At 58.3% G+C, this 18,638-nt stretch overlaps 1 protein-coding gene across 1 annotated transcript in view; it reads left to right on the top strand.

The window, feature by feature from the left end:
- MPPED1 (metallophosphoesterase domain containing 1) overlaps positions 1–18,638 on the top strand; it is a 29,502-nt gene that overhangs the window by 7,800 nt on the left and 3,064 nt on the right. The window contains exons 3-4 of the mRNA XM_004700231.2: positions 13,218–13,333; positions 16,209–16,322. Coding sequence (XP_004700288.2) covers positions 13,218–13,333; positions 16,209–16,322 — 230 coding nt within the window. The remainder of the gene's footprint in view (positions 1–13,217; positions 13,334–16,208; positions 16,323–18,638) is intronic.

Here is an 18,638-nt window from a genome sequence, read left to right as displayed (position 1 = left end):
CACCACCACCATCACCACCACCACCATCACCACCTTCATCACCATCACTTCCACCATCACCACCTTCATCACCATCACCATCTCTACCAGCATCAGAATCACCATCACCACCATCACCATCACTATCTTGCCGGGCAGTTCCTCTTCCCTCCTTTGAGCTGGTCTCTAAAGCACAGGTCTGATTATGTGCCCGCCTGTCTCCCACCTTCCCCTCCCCGCTTCTCATCCCTCTGACACCTTCCCTGTCATGTTACCCTTTACCCCACCCTCCCCTCAAACTCCCCTTCCTCCCCAGACTGAAGACAAATGCCCCCTTCCCAGATCCCTGGAGCTAGCGCAGAGCCTCAGCCACCGCAGCCCAGTCCATTCGGACAAGGCAGGGCAGAGTTTCACCGGTCGAGAGTGGGCTGCCCTGCTCCCAGCACATGCTCCTGGAGGCCATTGCTCCCACTAGCTGCGGGGGCCCCTAAGCCTCCAAGAGGCAGCGTAGAGGGAGGGGCGGGAACCACTGCAGAAGAAGGGGAAGAATTCAGCTGTCGCCAAACCCAAGTGTTAAAAACACTCCCGTATACATACCAAATTCATTTATGGGTTTTGGATGCATTTTTTTTTGGTTCTCATTTAACTGAAAACGGCCTTGATTTAAAAAAAAAAAAGAAAAGGAGGGAGGGAAATTGGCACACAGCTAGTCCATCTGGTCCAGTTACTTCTGGTATTTTGAAAGAAGGAATCGAAACCTGCTGAGACATTAAACTTTGAGATGGGGCTGCCGGGCGGACAGGCGGGGCGTCTGGGTCTGATTCTGGCTGGAGGCTGGGCTGCCATGGGATAGGGATGAACTCTGGGGCTGGGCAGGGCACAGCGCTGCCCTGCTCACCTGTCTAGGCACCAGAGGCCTTGAGGACATAGCCGGGGGATAGGTGGGGGGTATAGGCCATGGGGCAGTGCTGACTCCGTGGTGGACTTCTAGTCGACCAGACACGAGAGCTGGGTTCAGTTCCTGGCCAGTGCACTTCATGCACACCATCGCCTGCCTGCCAGCGCATGCTGCGTGGCGCTGGGATGCTGGCCAGGTTCGTGGGTCTTCAGGATGAAGACGGACTAGGGAGAAGGGCCTGGTGACGGACTTCTGAGAACCAGCCAGTGAGAAAGAGTCTCGGGGTCCACAGCGGTGGGAATGACCACGGGGCGCAGCACCACGCACCATTTAATCTCAGCCTCTGAGCCTGAGGCTGCCACGGATCAAGGGCACCTCCACCGTGGCTACGAACATGCCAGCCACACTCAGAAGTGTCCTGCTGGGATGGTCCTGGCCCAGTGGCCTCGTCAGAGTATCTGCCCTTCCGTGAAGGGACACACACACACACACACACACACACACACACACACACACACCCCTCCGTAGGGTTGTCCTAGGGGTGCAAGGTGTTCGTGGGGGTAAATCGCTTGGCGTGCACTCAACCAGTCCACTACCATCGAGTCGGTTCCTGCTCACAGCCACCCAGCAGTGGGGTCCTGAAGTGGTAAAGCTTGACAGGAGCAGACAGCCTCATCTTCCTCCTGAGGAGGAGCTGGTGGGTTTGAACTGCTAACCTTGAGGTTAGCAGACCAGTGCTTACCCAGCAGAGCCACTGGGGCCTCTTGCTTGGCCTGCAGTGGGTATGCGAAAGATGGAAGTCCCCCCCACCCCCTGCCTCCCAGACCTCCACAGCCCTGGTTTTGCTGCCCATGTAGGAAAATCAAGCTGGTTTCTGCCTAGCCTGGAACTGCCAGGCTGCGCTGCCTGGAGGAGGTGTAGGGCAGGGCTGGCCCACCCAGAACTGTCCCTCAGGGCGCCCAGTAACAACACCATGAGGTGTGCTTGGGTGGGATAGGGAGCTGAGCGACTTGGGATTTGGTTGGTCTGTGCCCTCGGTGGTGGTGTTCTGCGCACAACAGAATGAAGCAGCGCCCGTCCTGCGCCTGCCTCACTCGTGGCAGCTGCGGTGCCAGCCCATCCTGTTAGGAAGGGCCTTCCTCTCTTTCACTGCCCCTCTGCTTGACCAAGCATGACGTCCTTCTCCAGGGACTGGTCTCTCCTGCTCAGATGTCCACAGCGTGTGAGACAAAGTCTCGTTATCCTGGCGTCTAAGGAGTGCTCTGGCTGTACTTCTTCCAAGACAGACCTGTTTGTTCTTTTGGCGGTCCACGGTACCTGCAGGATTCTTCCCCAGCACCATAGTCCAAGTGCCATATTTCTTCCGTCTTCCATATACAGTGTTCAACTTTCACATGCTACGAGGCGATGGAGAATACCAGGGCTTCGGTCAGGCACCTCTTAGTCCCCCAAGGAACATCCTTGCCTTTCAACCCTATAGAGCAGTGGTTCTCTACCTTCCTAACGCCACAACCCTCCCATACAGTTCCTCAGGTGGTGGTGACCCCAACCATACCATTATTTTCATTGCTACTTCATCACAGTCATTCTCCTACTGTGATGAATCGGGCGACCCTGGTAAAAGGGTCGTTCAACCCCTAAAGGGGTCGAGACCCACAGGTTGAGAACCGCTGCTTTAAAGCGATCTTGTGCAGCAGATTCACCCAATGTAATGCATCGTTTACTCCCGACTGCTGCTTCCGTGAGCACTGGTTGTGGACCAAGCAAGACGAAATCCTTGACAACTCCATCCTTTTTCTGTTCATCACGATGTGACCTACTGGCTCGGGTGTGAGATCTGGGGCTTCCTGACACGGAGTCGTCATCCACACGGAAGCTGCCATCCTTGATCCCCATCAGCCACTGCTTCAAGTCCTCCTCCCGTCAGCAAGCAAGGTTGTGTCGTCTGCATATCGCAGGCTGTTCATAAGCCTTCCTCCAGTCCCGACACTGCACTCTTCATATAACCAGCTGCTCTTTGCCCTGGGGTGGGGGGTGAGGGTGCAGCCAGGCAAGGCAAGAGGTTGGTGGCTCCCATCCACCCAGAAGGGCAGTCTGGGAGAGGAGTCTGGTAACCAGTCCACTTCTGAACAATCCACCATTGACACCACTACGGAGCCAGTTCTAGCCTGGCCGAGGTGGGGGCGCTGTGAGTCGGAGCCCACACTGCAGGTTCCCTCCATGGAGGAGTTCAGCCCACATGCTGCGTGATGGTCTGTGTTTAGTACAGCGCTAGACCCACTGTCCCCACTTCATAGACAAGGAGACTGAGGGTCAGGAGGCAAGGGAGTCTCGGGGCAGTCAAGCTGGCTCTCAGACCTGCTCCTGAGAGACCCTCAGGTGCTTCCTTTCCTCCTTTATAAGAACCCAAACCCAGGCTCTTTGCTGCCCAGTCAATCCTGACGCGTGGCCACCCTCTCCGACGGAGCAGAGCTGCCCCCGAGGCTCTCAGAGGCTGCAGGGCTTTCTGGAAGCAGTCTGCCACGTCTTTCTCCCGCCGAGCCGCCCAGAGCTCAGCCACTGCCACTCCAGGGCTCCTCGGGAACCTTGTGAGATACGATATGTCTTTCAGCGAGAGGGGAGTTGACCGAGGATGGCACCAGGGGCCCACTTCCTCCTTGCCTCTCAAATGCCTCCTCTCCAGAAGTGGTCCCAAGGGTCAGGGCTCCTGGTTGGCGTGGGGTGGGCTCCTGGCTGTCCCGCATGCAGCGTCCACAGCATAGCAGTTGCTGGCCTGGCCTCCTGGTCCCCGCTCCCCCTTCCCAGTGCCCCCCAGGCCCTATCTCTGTGTCCTTCCTGCCTGGTCTGCGGCATCCTTGGCGTACTTCTCTCTGACAATATTTGGGCTCTTTTCTCAAAGCGCTTCCCCTGGATTCTCGCTGCGCTAATTCTGGGGTTCTGTTATTTTGGACTGTGCCCTGAGTGGGCGAGGTTCCGCCTCAGGGAGGCCCTTGCATCTTGGTGTGGGGAGCGTCTGCACCCCCACACCTGGGGGGCTGCCAGGCAAGGACCACTTGAAGTTAGTAAGTTGGCTTTTGGCTGGACCAGGCAGGCAGCGGGGCTGAAGACATGTGCTGGGGGAGGCAGCAGGGGGGTGGAGGGTGGCAGGGGCGCCGACAGGGTGGGGAGGGGCTTCCCTGGTCTCTACCCTGTGGGGACCAGCCTTGTGGCAAGGCATCAGTTCTGCACTCTCCCTTCAACCTGCCCGTGCCATCTCTCCCTGCCGAGGTCACTAAACCCACACCACGTGCCCGTCCCCCACCCGTGCAAGGGCCAGCCCTGCTTTTCTCTTCCTCTCTTTTTGGGGGACGTGGGGCTCGCTAGCCCCTACGCGCTGCGCCCGCGGGGGCTGTGGTTGATGGAGTTTCTAAGTGGTGGTCGGCTGGGCCAGGGCCTGCTCACCCCGTGAGAACCAGAGGCCCCTGCAGTCAGCCCTCCAGTGCCATCCAGAATGGCCCCGGTTCGTCTCCCCAGTGACAGGGCAAGGAGGCGGACCTCACCCCCATTTCATAGAAGGGTTGAGGGGCTCAGGGAAGTCCACAGCCCAGGATTGATGCCTCCAAGAGAGGTGCTGGTATCGGTCCACCATGTTGGCCTCAGCCAGACACACCAGCTTTGGGCAGCCTGGGCTAGTCAGGGCCAGCCTGCACTGGGCTGGGCTCCGGGCTTCCTGGGAACCTGCCCCTCCCGGCAGCCCTGGTTGGGCTTTGGAACCTGAGCTCCCCACCTTGTGCCGTTGTCCCCCTGTGCCTCCGTTCTGCATCTGTAGAATGGGACTATGCCCCATCTTCCCCAGCCAGGCCAGGAGTAGGAGCCACTGTTTGGGACATACAGGGACCCCAGTGGTACCCCGTTCTCTTCCTTCCCCCTGTCTGGAGCCTGGCCCTGGCCTGTGTGTCCAAGGGTGGTGGGGAGGCCCAGTTGCCTGGGGAGCGGTCAGTATGAGGGGCAGAGGGCCTCTGACTATAGGCCAATGGGGAGGTTGGACACAGTCCCCCGTCAGGCACCTTGTCATTCAAAGTTTTATGCTCGAGAACCAGCTGACACGTTTCAATGGAGGGAGAGAGATTCCTCAGAGCTGCCCTTACACACATGCACACCCTACACCCTTCCTCTCACACACAGGACACACAGGCTAACATGTGCACGACTTTTGTACACACACACACACACCTCGCACTCAGGTTAACACACAGCCACACGTTTTGTTCCTCACAAATACACGATTGTATTTTTCTCACACATGTACACAGACACATGGCACACAAACGTGCACACGCTTTTCATCACAGACATGTACACACGGGCCCTGTTCCTCACATACACACAAAAGCACACACATGTATTTTCTCTCGGAAACATGCCCACGCCCATTTCCCTCTCTCACGCCCACCACTGCATGCCTTTGACATTGCACACGTGCACACGTCCTTCTCACACACAGACACCTGGACCCACACTTCCTCCCTCACGCACCCTCACACATGACCGTTTCCACACACACTGTTACACACATGGATTCTCTCTCTCACACACTTTTCTTACATCCCTTTCCCCCACACTTTGGAACATGCACACACCCACTCTTGCTCACATGTACACTGGAATATGTGCAGGGGCACACTGACACACACATGCACCAGGTGTTTGCACACGAACACACACAGGTGCACTGGAATATGTACAGAGGCACACTGCCACGCACATGCACCAGGTGTTTGCACAGGAACACACACACACATACACACACACACACACACACACACACACACGCAGACACACAAGGGTCCCTCCCTCCCTAGTTCAGGCAGAGCTGGTTGCCCTTCCTGTCTGTTGAACACTCTTCATGCCCACCCCCCCCCCCAAAATGAACCCATGTTGTCAGCACCCTGGGCCCCAGGCCCCCTGTCCATTGGGATTAATTAGGGACCACAAAGGACCCACTCCTCCCCCCACGTACCTCCACCTCCACACTGACTCGGGATAGATAGTAAGTGTTTGTGCGTTTGAGACCCGGGGACTTGCCACAGCAATCACAGGGCCCCGTCCCCACATCAGCAGCCTCCACATCAGCAGCCCCCACTCAGCAGCCAGGGGGCCTTGGGACAGTCAGTTTCCCCTGGGCGTGGGGTGGGGGTGTGGAGTCTTGGGGCGGGGAGGCGGTGGCCACTCTGGGCCCTGCTGTGGGGCAACAGAATCATGGAACCAGCCGGACGGGCTCCTCAGAGCAAACACTGGTGCTGGGAGCTTGGAATGGGATACCCCAAGTGACAGGGGACATTGGGGTTGGGGTCAGGGGGATTCCCAACACCACAGTCCGGGGTTAGTGAGGGGTGGGCTTGCTCTGAGATCCAGGCACCGTCCCCTCACTTCTCTGAGCCTCAGTTCCCTCTGCTTTAGGAAGGGTGTGCAGGGGTACAGGTGACCGCTTACTTGCGAGTGGCCCTGGGACTTGCGGCCTGCTTGCGGTGGAGGGAGGCAGTGGGGGCAGTACCCCCCCGCCCCAGGACTAAAGACAGACTGGTTTGAGGTCTGGGTGGAGTGTTTGGCCAGGCTGAGGGGTTGGTGGGAGGGGGAGGGTGGACCTGGTGGGACTGGCTGGTACCCAGAGGCTGCTATTTAAAGGGGTGGGAGCTGCTGTGTGGCTGGAGCGGATCGCCCCCCTCTGAGCCTCAGTTGTCACCCTGTGGTGACACCCTGTGGAATGGAGTACTGACATTGGAAGGTGTGGAGGGCATTGAGGGTGAGTACCGGACCCTCCCACCCACCACATTTCGGCCCGGTGTGAGCCAAGATCCCCTTCTTTCCTAAAAGGATTTCCATGCGGACTTGGGGCCGCTGCCCTGGGATCCTACCTGGAGGTGGGGGCTCTGTGTGGCGAGGCAGGACGTGGCCTCTGGGGGAAGTGGGTCTCAGCCTCGCTGGGGGTCAGCACCCGGCTGGGGGAGGTGTCGGTCTCCTGTGCTGCCTGTGAGGCTCCATCTATGCAGGGGCACCTAGTCCCCCCACCCCCAGCGGCACATGGAGGGGTGGAAGGCTGAGGGCCATGGCCGGGCAGGGGGAGGGACACTGGGAGCACGCCTGGTGGTGGTTGGCTGACGGCCGGGCTCTGGCCGGCTCTGTCATCGCAGGGGCCAGAGGAGAGGCGAATCCGTAGGTCCTCCACCTGCCTGTCCAGGGCCCCTGTCCATCCACACCTTGCTCCTTCTCTGCTCTCTCTCTTGGAACCTTAAAGGAGGCCCGGCCTGCGGGCAGCAGAGGTGAAGGGCGAGATTCAAGCAGGCCCAGCCTTCAGGAGCCGACACCACGTACTCAGAGCAGGGAAGGGTTGCAGGTGCCTGGGGGCTGGTGGCCCTTGGGGGCAACACCGTGGGAGAGGCGGCCTTCCAGCCTGACCTGACTTGGGCATGGGCTGTGCTGGGCGGCGGGGGAGGGGGGTCCTTCATTGCTGGGGGAACATGAGCAGGAGGCAGGTGTGGGATCCATGCGCCTGGTGGCTCGGTGGGCCGTCTGAGCAGCGTGCTTCAAAGGGAGGACTGAGGCAGAGCTTAGCCCAGGGATCTGGAGTGAGGAGACAGGGTACCAGTCTCCAGGGACGCCCCCTCCCTGCTCTGGCCAGAAGGCTCGGGGCAGAGGGGTTGGGGTAGGGGGTGGGCAGGGCCAGGAGCAGGGTGGGGACCTGGCAGGAACCACTGGTCAGCTCTGTAGCGGGTTGGGCAGCTGTGGGCAGTAGGCTTTTGGCCTCTGGAGCGGGGTCATGTCAGCAGCAGCCACCAGCCTGAGCCCAGGGGCTTCCTACCCTGTCCCCTTTGCCACCAGTCTGGCCTAACAAGGGCCTTTCTGATGGTGAGTGAGGGCCCACCAGGGGTGGTCCCCAGTCCACAATTCAGGACCTAGGCCCTGAATCGGAGTCCCAGGGTCAAGCCCCAACAGTGCCACTAAGTCACAGGGTGACCTTGGGGCAGCCCCGGGGCCTCTCCGCACCTCAGTTTCTGCATCTGTAACACAGGGCAGACACTGGGTGAGTGTCAGGGTGGAGTGGGGTGGGTGCTACCTGTGGTAGAGACTTTTAGGAGCTGGGACTGGGGGGCACGTGAGTGGCTGCCTTGTGTCCCCCCTGACACCCCCCCTGTCCCCATTCTCTTTGCTTTCTGGACTGTGCCGCTGGGCTTTGCACCATTGGCACCCATCTGACACCCCCATTGGTTCCAGCAAGTGGTAGGTAGCCAGGGGTGGCCATGCCCCAGGCCTGTTCCACAAAGCCACCTCCCTTACCTAGGGGTGGGGGCTGGAGGGGGCGGGGAAGCTGAGACAGCCCAGTGAGGTGGCTCTGCTCAGTCATCTTTTGCAGGAGAGACTCCCCTGCCCCACGGCTGCTGTTCAGGATCCCGAATTCACGCTCCGGTAATGAGCGGCCACCAGGAGGTCATTGATATTGGCTAAGCGGGCTTAATTAGCCGGGAGCTGAGGTTACGGGGAACGCACCGAGAAGCTGTTAAGGGGTTAACCTCCAAGAGATTACATTGTATTCAGTGCTCTGTTAAAGTTTGAATTAATTTTTCCCATGGGTTTGTTCACATTCTAATTTTCAACTAAATGAGACATCTGTTTCAGAAAAGGAAAATTTGCTCCGTTGTCATGGCAACGATCATTCTGTAAGAAAATTATTCCGAGGGTTACTTTGGAGCAGAAAGACAGGGACTGGGGACACGGAGCCCCTCCTGCGGCTGAGCCTGGATTCGGAAGCAGCGCCTTCCCCGGAGGGCCCTCTGCCCCCACACTGGCCCGGACACTTGGGCAGGGGCCAGGTGGACCTTCCCCAGGTGCTGCGTTGCTGTGGGAACTGGTACCAGCTTCCTCGGCCCCCCCCACCCCCACCGCCCCCCAGCATCTTCTGACCTCACAGCCAGTGGACTGGGCTGGGTGGGGCATCCCACCTGCCCCTATGAAGCACTGCTGGACGGCAGGCCACCTTGGACTTCAGGCTCCTCCCCACGGGGGTAGGACCTCTGGCCCCAGTGGTTTGCCCGTTCTGCAGTCCTGGCTGGATGGGGCGTGGGGGCGGCGTCTGCCCTTAACACCCTGCCTGTTGGCAGCTAGGACCTGTTCGTTGTAAACACCTGACTCTCCAGCCAGGGGCTCTCCAGGTGTCTCCCCATAGGTTGGCCCCGGGCTTCCAGGGAAGGAGGTCACCCTGAGCAGTGTCCATCTGTCCACACTGCTCCTAACCCCTGCCTGCTCAGGCCCGGCAGGCTGACCTGGAAGTGTTTGCTCTTCCCGCTTCCGGGCAGGATGGGGCTCTTCCCAACCCCAAACAGCAAATTCCCATACAAGCTGGAGCACCACGGCCTCCCACCTCAGACTCCCGGGTGTCCGGAGACCTGGTGGCACGACATTTAAGCACTCAACTGCTTAGGCACTTGGCAGGGTGGTGACTCCACCCACCGGCTGTCCCACAGGAGAAAGGCCGGGCCACTGCTGAGGCCAGGGTTACAGCCAAGGAACCCAGCGTGGCAGCTTGGCTTTGCCATGTGGGGTCACTGGGTCAGAATGGATGCCATAGCTATGCCAGGAGGACAGTACCATTCATCCAGCTTGCCCCTCCCTCATTAACCACCCCCACCCCCCCCAAGCCGGGCAGTGGGACTGCAGCCAACAAGAAGGAGCTTCCTGCCCGCATGGTGGAAGGGCTGGGGGCACTGGCAGCGCGCCCATTTCACAGGGGAAGAGGCCGAGGCTGGGTTCATTGAAGTGCCCAGTGCAGGGGCAGACGTCCAATACCTTTCCGTCCCTCAGAGGGACAGAGCAGCGTTCCCTCTACTGCTCTGGTGGCTGTCAAGACCTGCAGACAAGACCCACTCTCCCGTGCAGCTGGGAAAATTGATCTGATGACCCCTGAGTTGGGTGGCTGGGTGCTGGGAGAGGAGTCAAAGGTCGTAGGGAAGGAGGTGTCACAGTCCTGGACCCACTGCCCGATGCCTGGCTCTCGACCTGGCTCTGCTAGGGACGCACTGTGTGGCCTTGGCAAGTGGAGCAACTTCTCTGGGCCTCAGCAGAGGTGGGGTGCGTTCCACCCTTCCAGGATTCAGGCCATGTGTTTCCAAGAACCCAAACTCAAGAAACCAAACTCACTGCCATGGAGTCGATGCCGGCCCAGGAACCCCATAGGACAGGGTAGAACTGCCCCGTGAGTCTCCGAGACGGTGGCTCTACGGCGGCAGTGAGGGCCGGCTTTCTCCTGCAGAGCTGCAGGAAGTCTCCAACCGCTGACCTTCCGGTTCCCAGCCCAGTGCATAATCAGCCAGGTGGGTGTAGCTACAGGGAACTGTCACCCTACCTGAATGAAGTCCTCAGTGCTGGGTGAGGGGGAAGGTGGCCCCTGGACAGGTGAGGGGCTTGGAGGTCCTCGGGGGTCTCTGATGTGCTTCTGAGCTAACACACTCCTGTCGCTGTCCTGGTGGGGCCTCGTCCCACCTTTAGATCTTTGCTGAAATGTTAGCTAAACTGGACCCTGGGGTCAGTGCAGGCAGGGCGCTGCCCCAGTGGTCAGGCTGTAGGTGACATAGGCTTTGCTCTGCAGTCAGCCCCCTGCTCATCCCCATGGGTCCTCCATGTGCCTGGGGACCAAGGGACTGTGGGAATTGGAGCTCAGAGCATTGCCTGTTGGCACTGGGGCAGCCCTGGGTGGACCCTCCGGGCCAGAGGCGGACACATTTCTGCTAGGAGCCATGCAAGAAAAACATTGTGTGTTGCGTGTCAGTACACACGCCTGTGGGCCTCCACTGAACGAACTGTATTTAGCAGAAGCCTTCTTTTCCTATCATGCCGGGCTCTGGTGGTTTCTACTCCTTTGTCTTTAAAATGTCTTGTTGGAAAAGCCCTGCTCTAGGCCAAAGTTCTTCATCCAGACCCAATGAGTGGGTTCCAAGAGGGGGTATGATAATGATGGTGGCCCCGATCAGGGCATGATGGTGGTGATGATGGTAGTGGTGATGGGGATGGTGGTGAAGACGGTGGTGGTGATGTTGATATTGATGATGGTGATGATGTTGATGATATCAATTTTGGTGGCGGTGATGATGGTAGTGAGGATGTTGGTGGTGATGGTGGTGATGGTAGTGGTGATGAGGATGGTGGTGAAGATGGTGGTGGTGATGTTGATATTGATGATGATGTTGATGATATCAGTTTTGGTGGCGGTGATGGTGGTGGTGATGATGGTAGTGAGGTTGTTGGTGGTGATGGTGGTGACACTAATGACAGTGGTAGTGATGAGGGTAGTAGTCATGGGGTTGGTGGCGAGGAAGCGGTAGTGATGCTGATGATGCTATTAATGATGGTGGTGGTGATGGTAGTGGGGCTGGCATGTTGGGGAGGATGTTGGTGATGGTATTGATGATGATATTGACAGTGAAGATGGCGGTGACAATGATTGTGGTGGGAATAGTTCTGAGGATGATGATGGAAACTGGAGCTCACTGAGTACTTGCTGTGAGTCAGACGTGGTTTTAAGTAGTTTACGTGGTTAGCTGATGGAATCCTCTTAACAGCTTTATCATCCCCCATTTTACAGAAGAGAGAATTGAGGCATCGAGAGTTCAGTCCCAGGTCACACAGACAGTCAGAAGTGGAGCCATACCAAATCAGGCCCCCCTGGCCCCAAGGCTCCCTTGACGTGGAGCACAACCCCTGTGTGGCACATGTTTTGGGGAGAGGGGCAGAGAGAACCCTCTGCTTTCGCAAACTCTCATGGGCAGACCTCTGTGGATGTGTCTGAGGTTGGGGGTACACTCTGGCGGGACTGCCCGTGCTCCCTGGGCCACCCACCTAGCCACCCTCCCCCTGCCTTTGCCACCTGGCTTCCTGGTCTCCCTGCTTCTTGGGAATCAGCTGGGTATGAGGACCCCTAAGGACAGCCCACACTTGGCAAGGAGACAGCCCGTCCTCTGGCCTCTGCCCCTCCTGCCCTTCCGTTCTCCTCTCACAGACCCCGAGGGCAGACTCCCGTGTCCACTGCTGGGGAGAGAGGGCCAGGTCCCCTTCTCCTGGAGCCCACTGATGGGACTCCTCCTTCCCCATCCCCCAAGAACGAGGGGTTGCCACAGCTAGTTCCTTGATGTCAGGAACCTAGCTGGTGGGATTGGGGCGACGGTGGTTAGAAAGTACTGCCTACTTTTGCTAAGTTCTTTTGGGGGGCCACCCGGGGTGTTTCTTGCCAATGTCAGCGAGGGTTGTGCTCAGCTTTAGCTGCAATCCCGGGGCAGCAGGGAAAGACCTGTTTGCCATCCGCTCGTCTTTGATCTCCACGTTGGACCGTACCGGACGCCCACATTTATTTGCTCCCTGGTGTCTAGCTTGAGAATAGGAACTTTCGCGTGGAGCTGTGGACGGAGCGTGGGGCTGGGGGCAGGAGAAGAGGAGGGAGACCTTGTTCTGGGCAGGAGTCACGGCATGGGCAAGGCTGGCGGTGGAGGAGAGCGTGTGGGTCTGAAACAGTGAGACCTTTGTCCCCTGCGTCCATGCGGTCATGATCCTCCACTGGCCTCCTCCGTGGGCCCCTGTCCCAATCCCAGGAGGGGCCCACCCCAGGCTGCAGCATGTGGAGAGAGCGCACGAGGTCAGGCTTCGAATGTGACGTTGCTGATCCTCAGTAGCCTGCCCCTCTCCGTCCTGAACCTGGGGAGGGAGGACTGAGGGTTGCTACAGGACCGCCAAGCTTCGAAGAAGGTACATTGACTGGAGAGAAGAACCGATGAGTCAAAAACCTGGGGGATCCCTGTCCCACAGAATGTACGTGGACCACAGGAGGGATTTAAGTAGCAGCTCCGTGTATGTGAGAGGCTGCGGGGAGGAGTGGCCAGGTGCACCCTGACGCACATACGGGGTGGTGGTGGTGTGGCCGTCCTGGGAGTCTGCAGACCGGATCGAATCTCTGATCCACTTCCCCTCTCAGAGCCTCGGCTTCCTCACTTTTGGAATGGGACGAAGAGGGGTCCTCAGTGTCTGGGCGGGCGGGCGCGGGGTGGGGTTGCACATGTGCTAATGGGGAGCGGAGTGGCCCGTGGGTTTTCTCAGAGAGGCTGACGTGGGTTTCACTTGCGCCACGGACACCATCAGGACCCCTGGCTCACCTTAGAAGAACAGAAGCCACGGGTAAGCAAGACAAAAAGGGGGCGCAGTGTCCTGAGCTAAACCTGGGCGGAGGTCACTGGCGTAGCCGTGAGGCTGCTGCCCCTTCCTGCCCTCCCTGCCCTCTGGCCGGCGTCCCAGCGGCTCTCTGACCGGCCCGCTTTGTCTGCAGGCAGCCCTGGTTTTATGGCTGGGGCTTTAACCTCCCGAGAGGCCAAGCGCTGCTGGAGAAGTGGAACCTCATTCCTGAAGGCGTGGACATCTTAATCACCCATGGACCACCGCTGGGTGAGAGTCTGCAGGGAAAGGCGCGGGGCACGTGTGCGAGGGCGCCTATGGGCGCCTGCCTGTGTGTTTGGCGGGCATATGGGTGTGTGCATGTGTATTAGACAGGGGTGGGGGCCCTGCCAGGGCTGTTGGAGGCACCTGGATGGGCTTTATTCTGACACCAATCCACTGGGTCACCTGGGACAGGCCAGCTCACTCTCACCTTCATTTGCTGAGCGTTAGCTCTGTGCTGCCAGCTCACTTGTTCCCTTGTGGGCTCCTGGCTCACATGTGGGGAGTCAGAATAACTCACCTGGGTCACATGATGGTCCCTTGAGGCCTACTTCCATATAAACCAGCGGTGAGTGTCCTGGGCCACTTGGGTCGCTTGGTTCCCACTCACAGGGCGCTGTCCCAAGCATCCCTCATCCAGCCCAAATCCCAGGTGAGGGGTTCTGGTCCCTCTCCCACCCATCCTAATGTCCCCACCCTCTGCTCTCCACCCACTGCTGCCACCCTGGCCCATCGCCCGCCACCTTCCCTGGTCTCTCCTTCTCTTCTTTTAATTCTGCTCCTCCCGCCCCCTCCCTCCACCCATCCGGTCATCCTACCATAGCACCTTTCAGGGTCCTGCTCTGGGTGTGCCCTGCCCTGGCTGCAGCAGGCAGCCTCTGCCCAGGGCACATGTGTGTGCATCTCGCGAGTCAGCAGGCTCTGTCCAGGTGCTGGGGGCCCTACCCAGCACACACACTGGGGAGAGGAGGGGGCCCAGCTGAGCCTTATGTAGGGTGGGGTCCCGGCCCCCAGCTAGCGCTTCCCCTTGTTGGCTGAATGGATTGTGTTACCCACACACATGGCTAGACTTATCTCTGGGTGTCTTTGACCCGCCGGCTCCAAATATGGCAGCAGCAGTGTCCCCTTATCGGCTCTCAGTTTTGAGATTTAGAACATAAGCCTTCTACCGCCTTTCACTGCCTGCTCATCGAACAAGACACTCCGGGTGTCTGAACGTCGCGGTAGCACCTGAGATCGAGGAAGTGCACGCCGGCTTTCCTTCAGGAGTTTGTGTTGAACTAAAGATTTAGGATAAGTTATCCTTCACACGGTGCCCTTTGATCCAGAGATCTGTTTGAACCGGGCACATTACCTGAACTTGGAAGTTCCCCCAAGTATCACTTCACCTTTACTAGGAACTGAATAGCAGGCAGTTCCAATTTGTTATCTTCAATAGGGACCAGAAATGAGTCACTGTCCAGTCAGCAAGGAGTCCTGATGGCCTCGGGGGTTATGCATCTGGCAGCTAACCACGAGGTGGGCTGTTCGAGCCCCCAGCTTCTCTGCAAGAGAACGATAAGACTAGCTGCTCCTGTAACGATTGACCGCCCCAGAACCCCACAGAGAAGTTCCTATCTGCCCTGCAGTGTCAGGACGAGTTCTAATGGACTGACTGGCAGTGAGTTGGGGCAATAAATTGAGAGTCATATGTTCTGAAACCCCAACTGGGTCAATCAGAGGACAAACTCCTTTGTTAAAGTTAAGAGGGGTCGGTCATGTTGGAAGATGGCCCCACTTCTTCACCTGTGCACAGAAACGTGTAAAAGTTGGACTTTTTCTTACAAAGACGCTCGGTGTCAACCTCCTTCTGAAACATTGAACACGCCTTACCCAGGGCCTTCTACATAGTCAAACGTGTGCTGAAGTGTTTGCTGCATCATTTGATGAAGGAGAATTCAGGCCTTCAAGATACTCATGACGGTAGCTGGGAGGTCTCGCCCCCACCCCTCCCGGCGATGTGCCTTTTTTGTTTTCTTCCTCAGGCTCCATTCCTCTTCTCAGTGGTGTTCTGGCTTTCCGCGTATGGTCTCTGTCTAGTCACACAGCCTCCTCTAGTAAGGGACAACCCCGCTGACCTCTAATGGATGCCAGCTCATGGTGACAGCAACTGCACAGAGAGAGGAGCTGCCCCTGTGGGTTTCCCAACCTTTAATCCGCTAAAGTCTGCAGAGTGACCGGTGGGTTCGAACCACTGACCTTATGATTGGCAGTTGGCATAACCGACCAGCCCCGGGTCCATATGCAGACAGCTCCCTTAGAAGTCTCTTAACACCGAGTTCTTTTCCAAATCTCTCTTGCCTTTTTGGCCCTACTCTGCACCTCACGAGTCTGCTCTCTCCTCGCGTTTAAAGCGAGGGTGGCACCTGAACAAGGCAGTACAACGTTGTAGCAGGAAACAGCGGAACAGCCTGGGTAAGACGGCAGAGCTGCCGCGTTCTATTCAATGCGGTTTTCTGAATCGGAGCTCCAGATCGCTCTGGGCACAGGCCTACAGACCAAGATGTGAAGAAAAATGTTTGTTGTCAGGCTGTGGGATTCCAGGTGCCAGGGAGAAAGCGGGGGCACAGAGAGGTTAAGGGACTTGTCCAAGATCACAGAGCCTGGAATTTGATGGGCTCTCTAGCCCAAGGCGGCTTCCCACCCACTAGCCTCCTCACTCTCCCCTTCCGCCTCGAGGCTGGGGTGCAGCTGATCCAGACGCTCACATCCTGGTTGTGTGTGGGGGGCAAGGGGCGGGGGTCATTCAGGAAGCTTCCGTTTGCCTTTCTCTGCAACGGGTCCGTGGCAACTAAGAGGTCGCTTGGAGCTTGGCGTTCTGCTGCCCCACCCACCTGCGCTGAGTGGGTGTCCACAGCGACTCTGGAGGCAGGGGTCCGGGCTGTGAGTGGGTGAGTGGTCACTGCTCCCTGCAGGGGACACGAGGAGAGGCAGATCCAGGGGTCCCTCCCCCACCACACAGGCTGATCCGGGATTGAGCCCTGGGGAGGGAGCTCAGGGTGGGAGCAGTGGTGGCCGGCGTGGGCAGCGGGCCAGGGTCTCTGACGGTGTGTCCCCTTTGCAGGCTTCCTGGACTGGGTCCCCAAGAAGATGCAGCGCGTGGGCTGCGTGGAGCTACTCAACACGGTGCAACGGCGCGTCCAGCCGCGGTTGCACGTCTTCGGCCACATCCACGAAGGTCAGTGGGGCGGGCAGGGGCCCATCTCTCCAGCCACAAGGGCAGGGGGCCCAGCACCCAGACCCACGCTGTAAGCGTCTCACGCACGTGGGGGCCCTCAGTCAGCTCGGGCGGGAATGTTTCATCCCAGGAAGGTGAATGCCGAACCCCATCAAGCTGTGTGTGGAGGTGGGTGGGGGGTGGGGTCCTGCTCAGCAGCTCAGCCTGCCTCCAGCCCCACAGTCTCCCCAGGTGGGCAGGGATTTTCTGCAGGGAGCACACCTGAGCTGGGGCAGCGAGGGTACTGGGCCTGGGCGTTGCCTCCTGAGCTCTCCAAGGCTGTGGGCCTGACTGGAGCTCAGCCCCCACCCCTGGGCCTGGCAAACAGTAAAACCCAAACCCCGGCCAGGCCGTCTGTTCTTAGGCTGTCAGCCTTTACAGGGGCAGACAGCCTCCTCCTTCTCCCGTAGACGCCTGGTGAGTTTGAGCTGCCAGCCTTGCAGCCCCATGCGACCCCGGCAGTGCCACCAGGTGCCCCGTCGATGTGAAGTGCCCCTCCCACCCAAGACAGAAACAGGGCTCTAGTGACATGGGTGACTCCCCTCTCCCCGCTGCACACAGTGAGGCCTGGTCTTCCAGCTTCTGATGGGAGGGCACGCTGGGGGGTGGGGATGGGGTGGACAGGGCACAATCCCACACCCGGAGTCACAGTGGTGCTTGGAGCTAACTAACCCTCAGACACCCTCAGCCTTCACTCGAAGGCAGGTTGGCTTGGCCCGTCTAGAACAAAACAGAAATAAAACCACGCTCACGGCCAATGACTCACAACAACCTTCTAGGACAGGTAGACCTGCCCCTGTGAGTTTCCCAGACGGTCAGTGTTTGTGGGGGTAGACAGCCCTGTCGTTCTCCTTTGGAGCAGCTGGTGGTTTTGAACTGCTGACCTTGTGGTTAACAGCCCAGCAGGCAGCCCTGACTCCGTTCACTCCTTTTCAACCATAAGTCGGTCTTTCAAAAACTCCCCGGCCAGCCCCATTCCAGCCCTGCCCCCAGCCAGGAAGCACCTGGGCTCTTATGGGACAGGGGTGGATATGGTTTCCTATAAATGCCTCTGGCTACCGTGGTTCCAGCACTTCTGGGCTTCCACATGGGTCCATCTGTATCACACCACGTCCTCTCGCAGAAGCAAGCAGGCCTCAGAACCTTTCCCCGGCGGCCCCGTCAAGGCCAGCATGACAGCAGGAGTGGTCAGGCCTCCCATGGCCCCAGAGGAGCTGACAGACTTTCCTGGCGGTAGACCATCCCCTGCGGCCCTGCTGTTGGGTGTGCACTGCCATCGGATCCCAAGTGGCAGGTGACCCGAACCCCACAGTCATGCTCACACAGCAACCGCTGGGGCTCCAGGGAGCAGGTCACCTGCACAGCGGAGGGCAACGTCCCTGCTGGTTTGCAGGGGGTCTGAGCTGAAGGGGAGGGGGATTCTGGCAAGTAGACCTTGGTGGGCAGAGAGGCCGGTGTGGGCAGATGTTAAGAGGAGACATTGCATGGCAGTGACAGTGATGGTGATTATGTTGACCAAGATGACAACATTGATAATGGTGGTGGTGATGATTGTGGCAACAGTGCCGATGATGGTGCTGACAGTGTTGACGATGAGGACAGTGGTTGTGATGACGAGGAGGGTGGTGAGGAGGATGAGCATGGTGTTGATGGTGATGGTTTGATGGCAATGATGGTGGTGATCATGATCATGGTGGTGGTGAGGTGATGATGATAGTGGCAGTAATGGTTGCGATGATGCTGATGGTTGTGGTCATGACCATGATTGCTATGCAGATGGTGATGATTATAGTGATAGTGATGATGGTGATTATGATGATGACGAGGGTGGTGATTGTGATGACGATGAAATGACAGTGACGGTGGGGATCATAGCAGCAATGGGGATCATAGTGGTGATGATACTGATAGTGATGGTGGTGAGGAGTACGATGGTGGTGGTGGTGATAAGAATGATGGTGGTGGCGATGGTTAGGATGGTGGACATGAAAATGATGATGCGAGAAGGGATAAGGGTGATGATAATACTGACGATGATGGTTATGGTGGTGAGGAGGAGGAGGATGCGATGATGGTTGGGAAGGTGGTGGTGGTGGTGATGGGTGTGATGATGGTGATGGTGATGGGTGTGATGATGGTGGTGATGGTGATGATGATGGTGATGGTGACGATGGTGATGAGAGTGGTGGTGGCGATGATGACAATGATGGTTATGATGGTGATGATGGTTATGGTGGTGAGGAGGAGGAGGAGGCTATGAGGATGGTCGGGAGGGTG

This window comes from Echinops telfairi, unplaced genomic scaffold, assembly GCF_000313985.2.
Source record: "Echinops telfairi isolate 266 unplaced genomic scaffold, ASM31398v2 ScPeMD7_2;HRSCAF=8, whole genome shotgun sequence".
Classification (NCBI taxonomy): domain Eukaryota; kingdom Metazoa; phylum Chordata; class Mammalia; order Afrosoricida; family Tenrecidae; genus Echinops; species Echinops telfairi.
The sequence above is the reverse complement of the archived record's forward strand: the minus strand, read 5'-3'. Positions and strand labels throughout refer to the sequence as shown.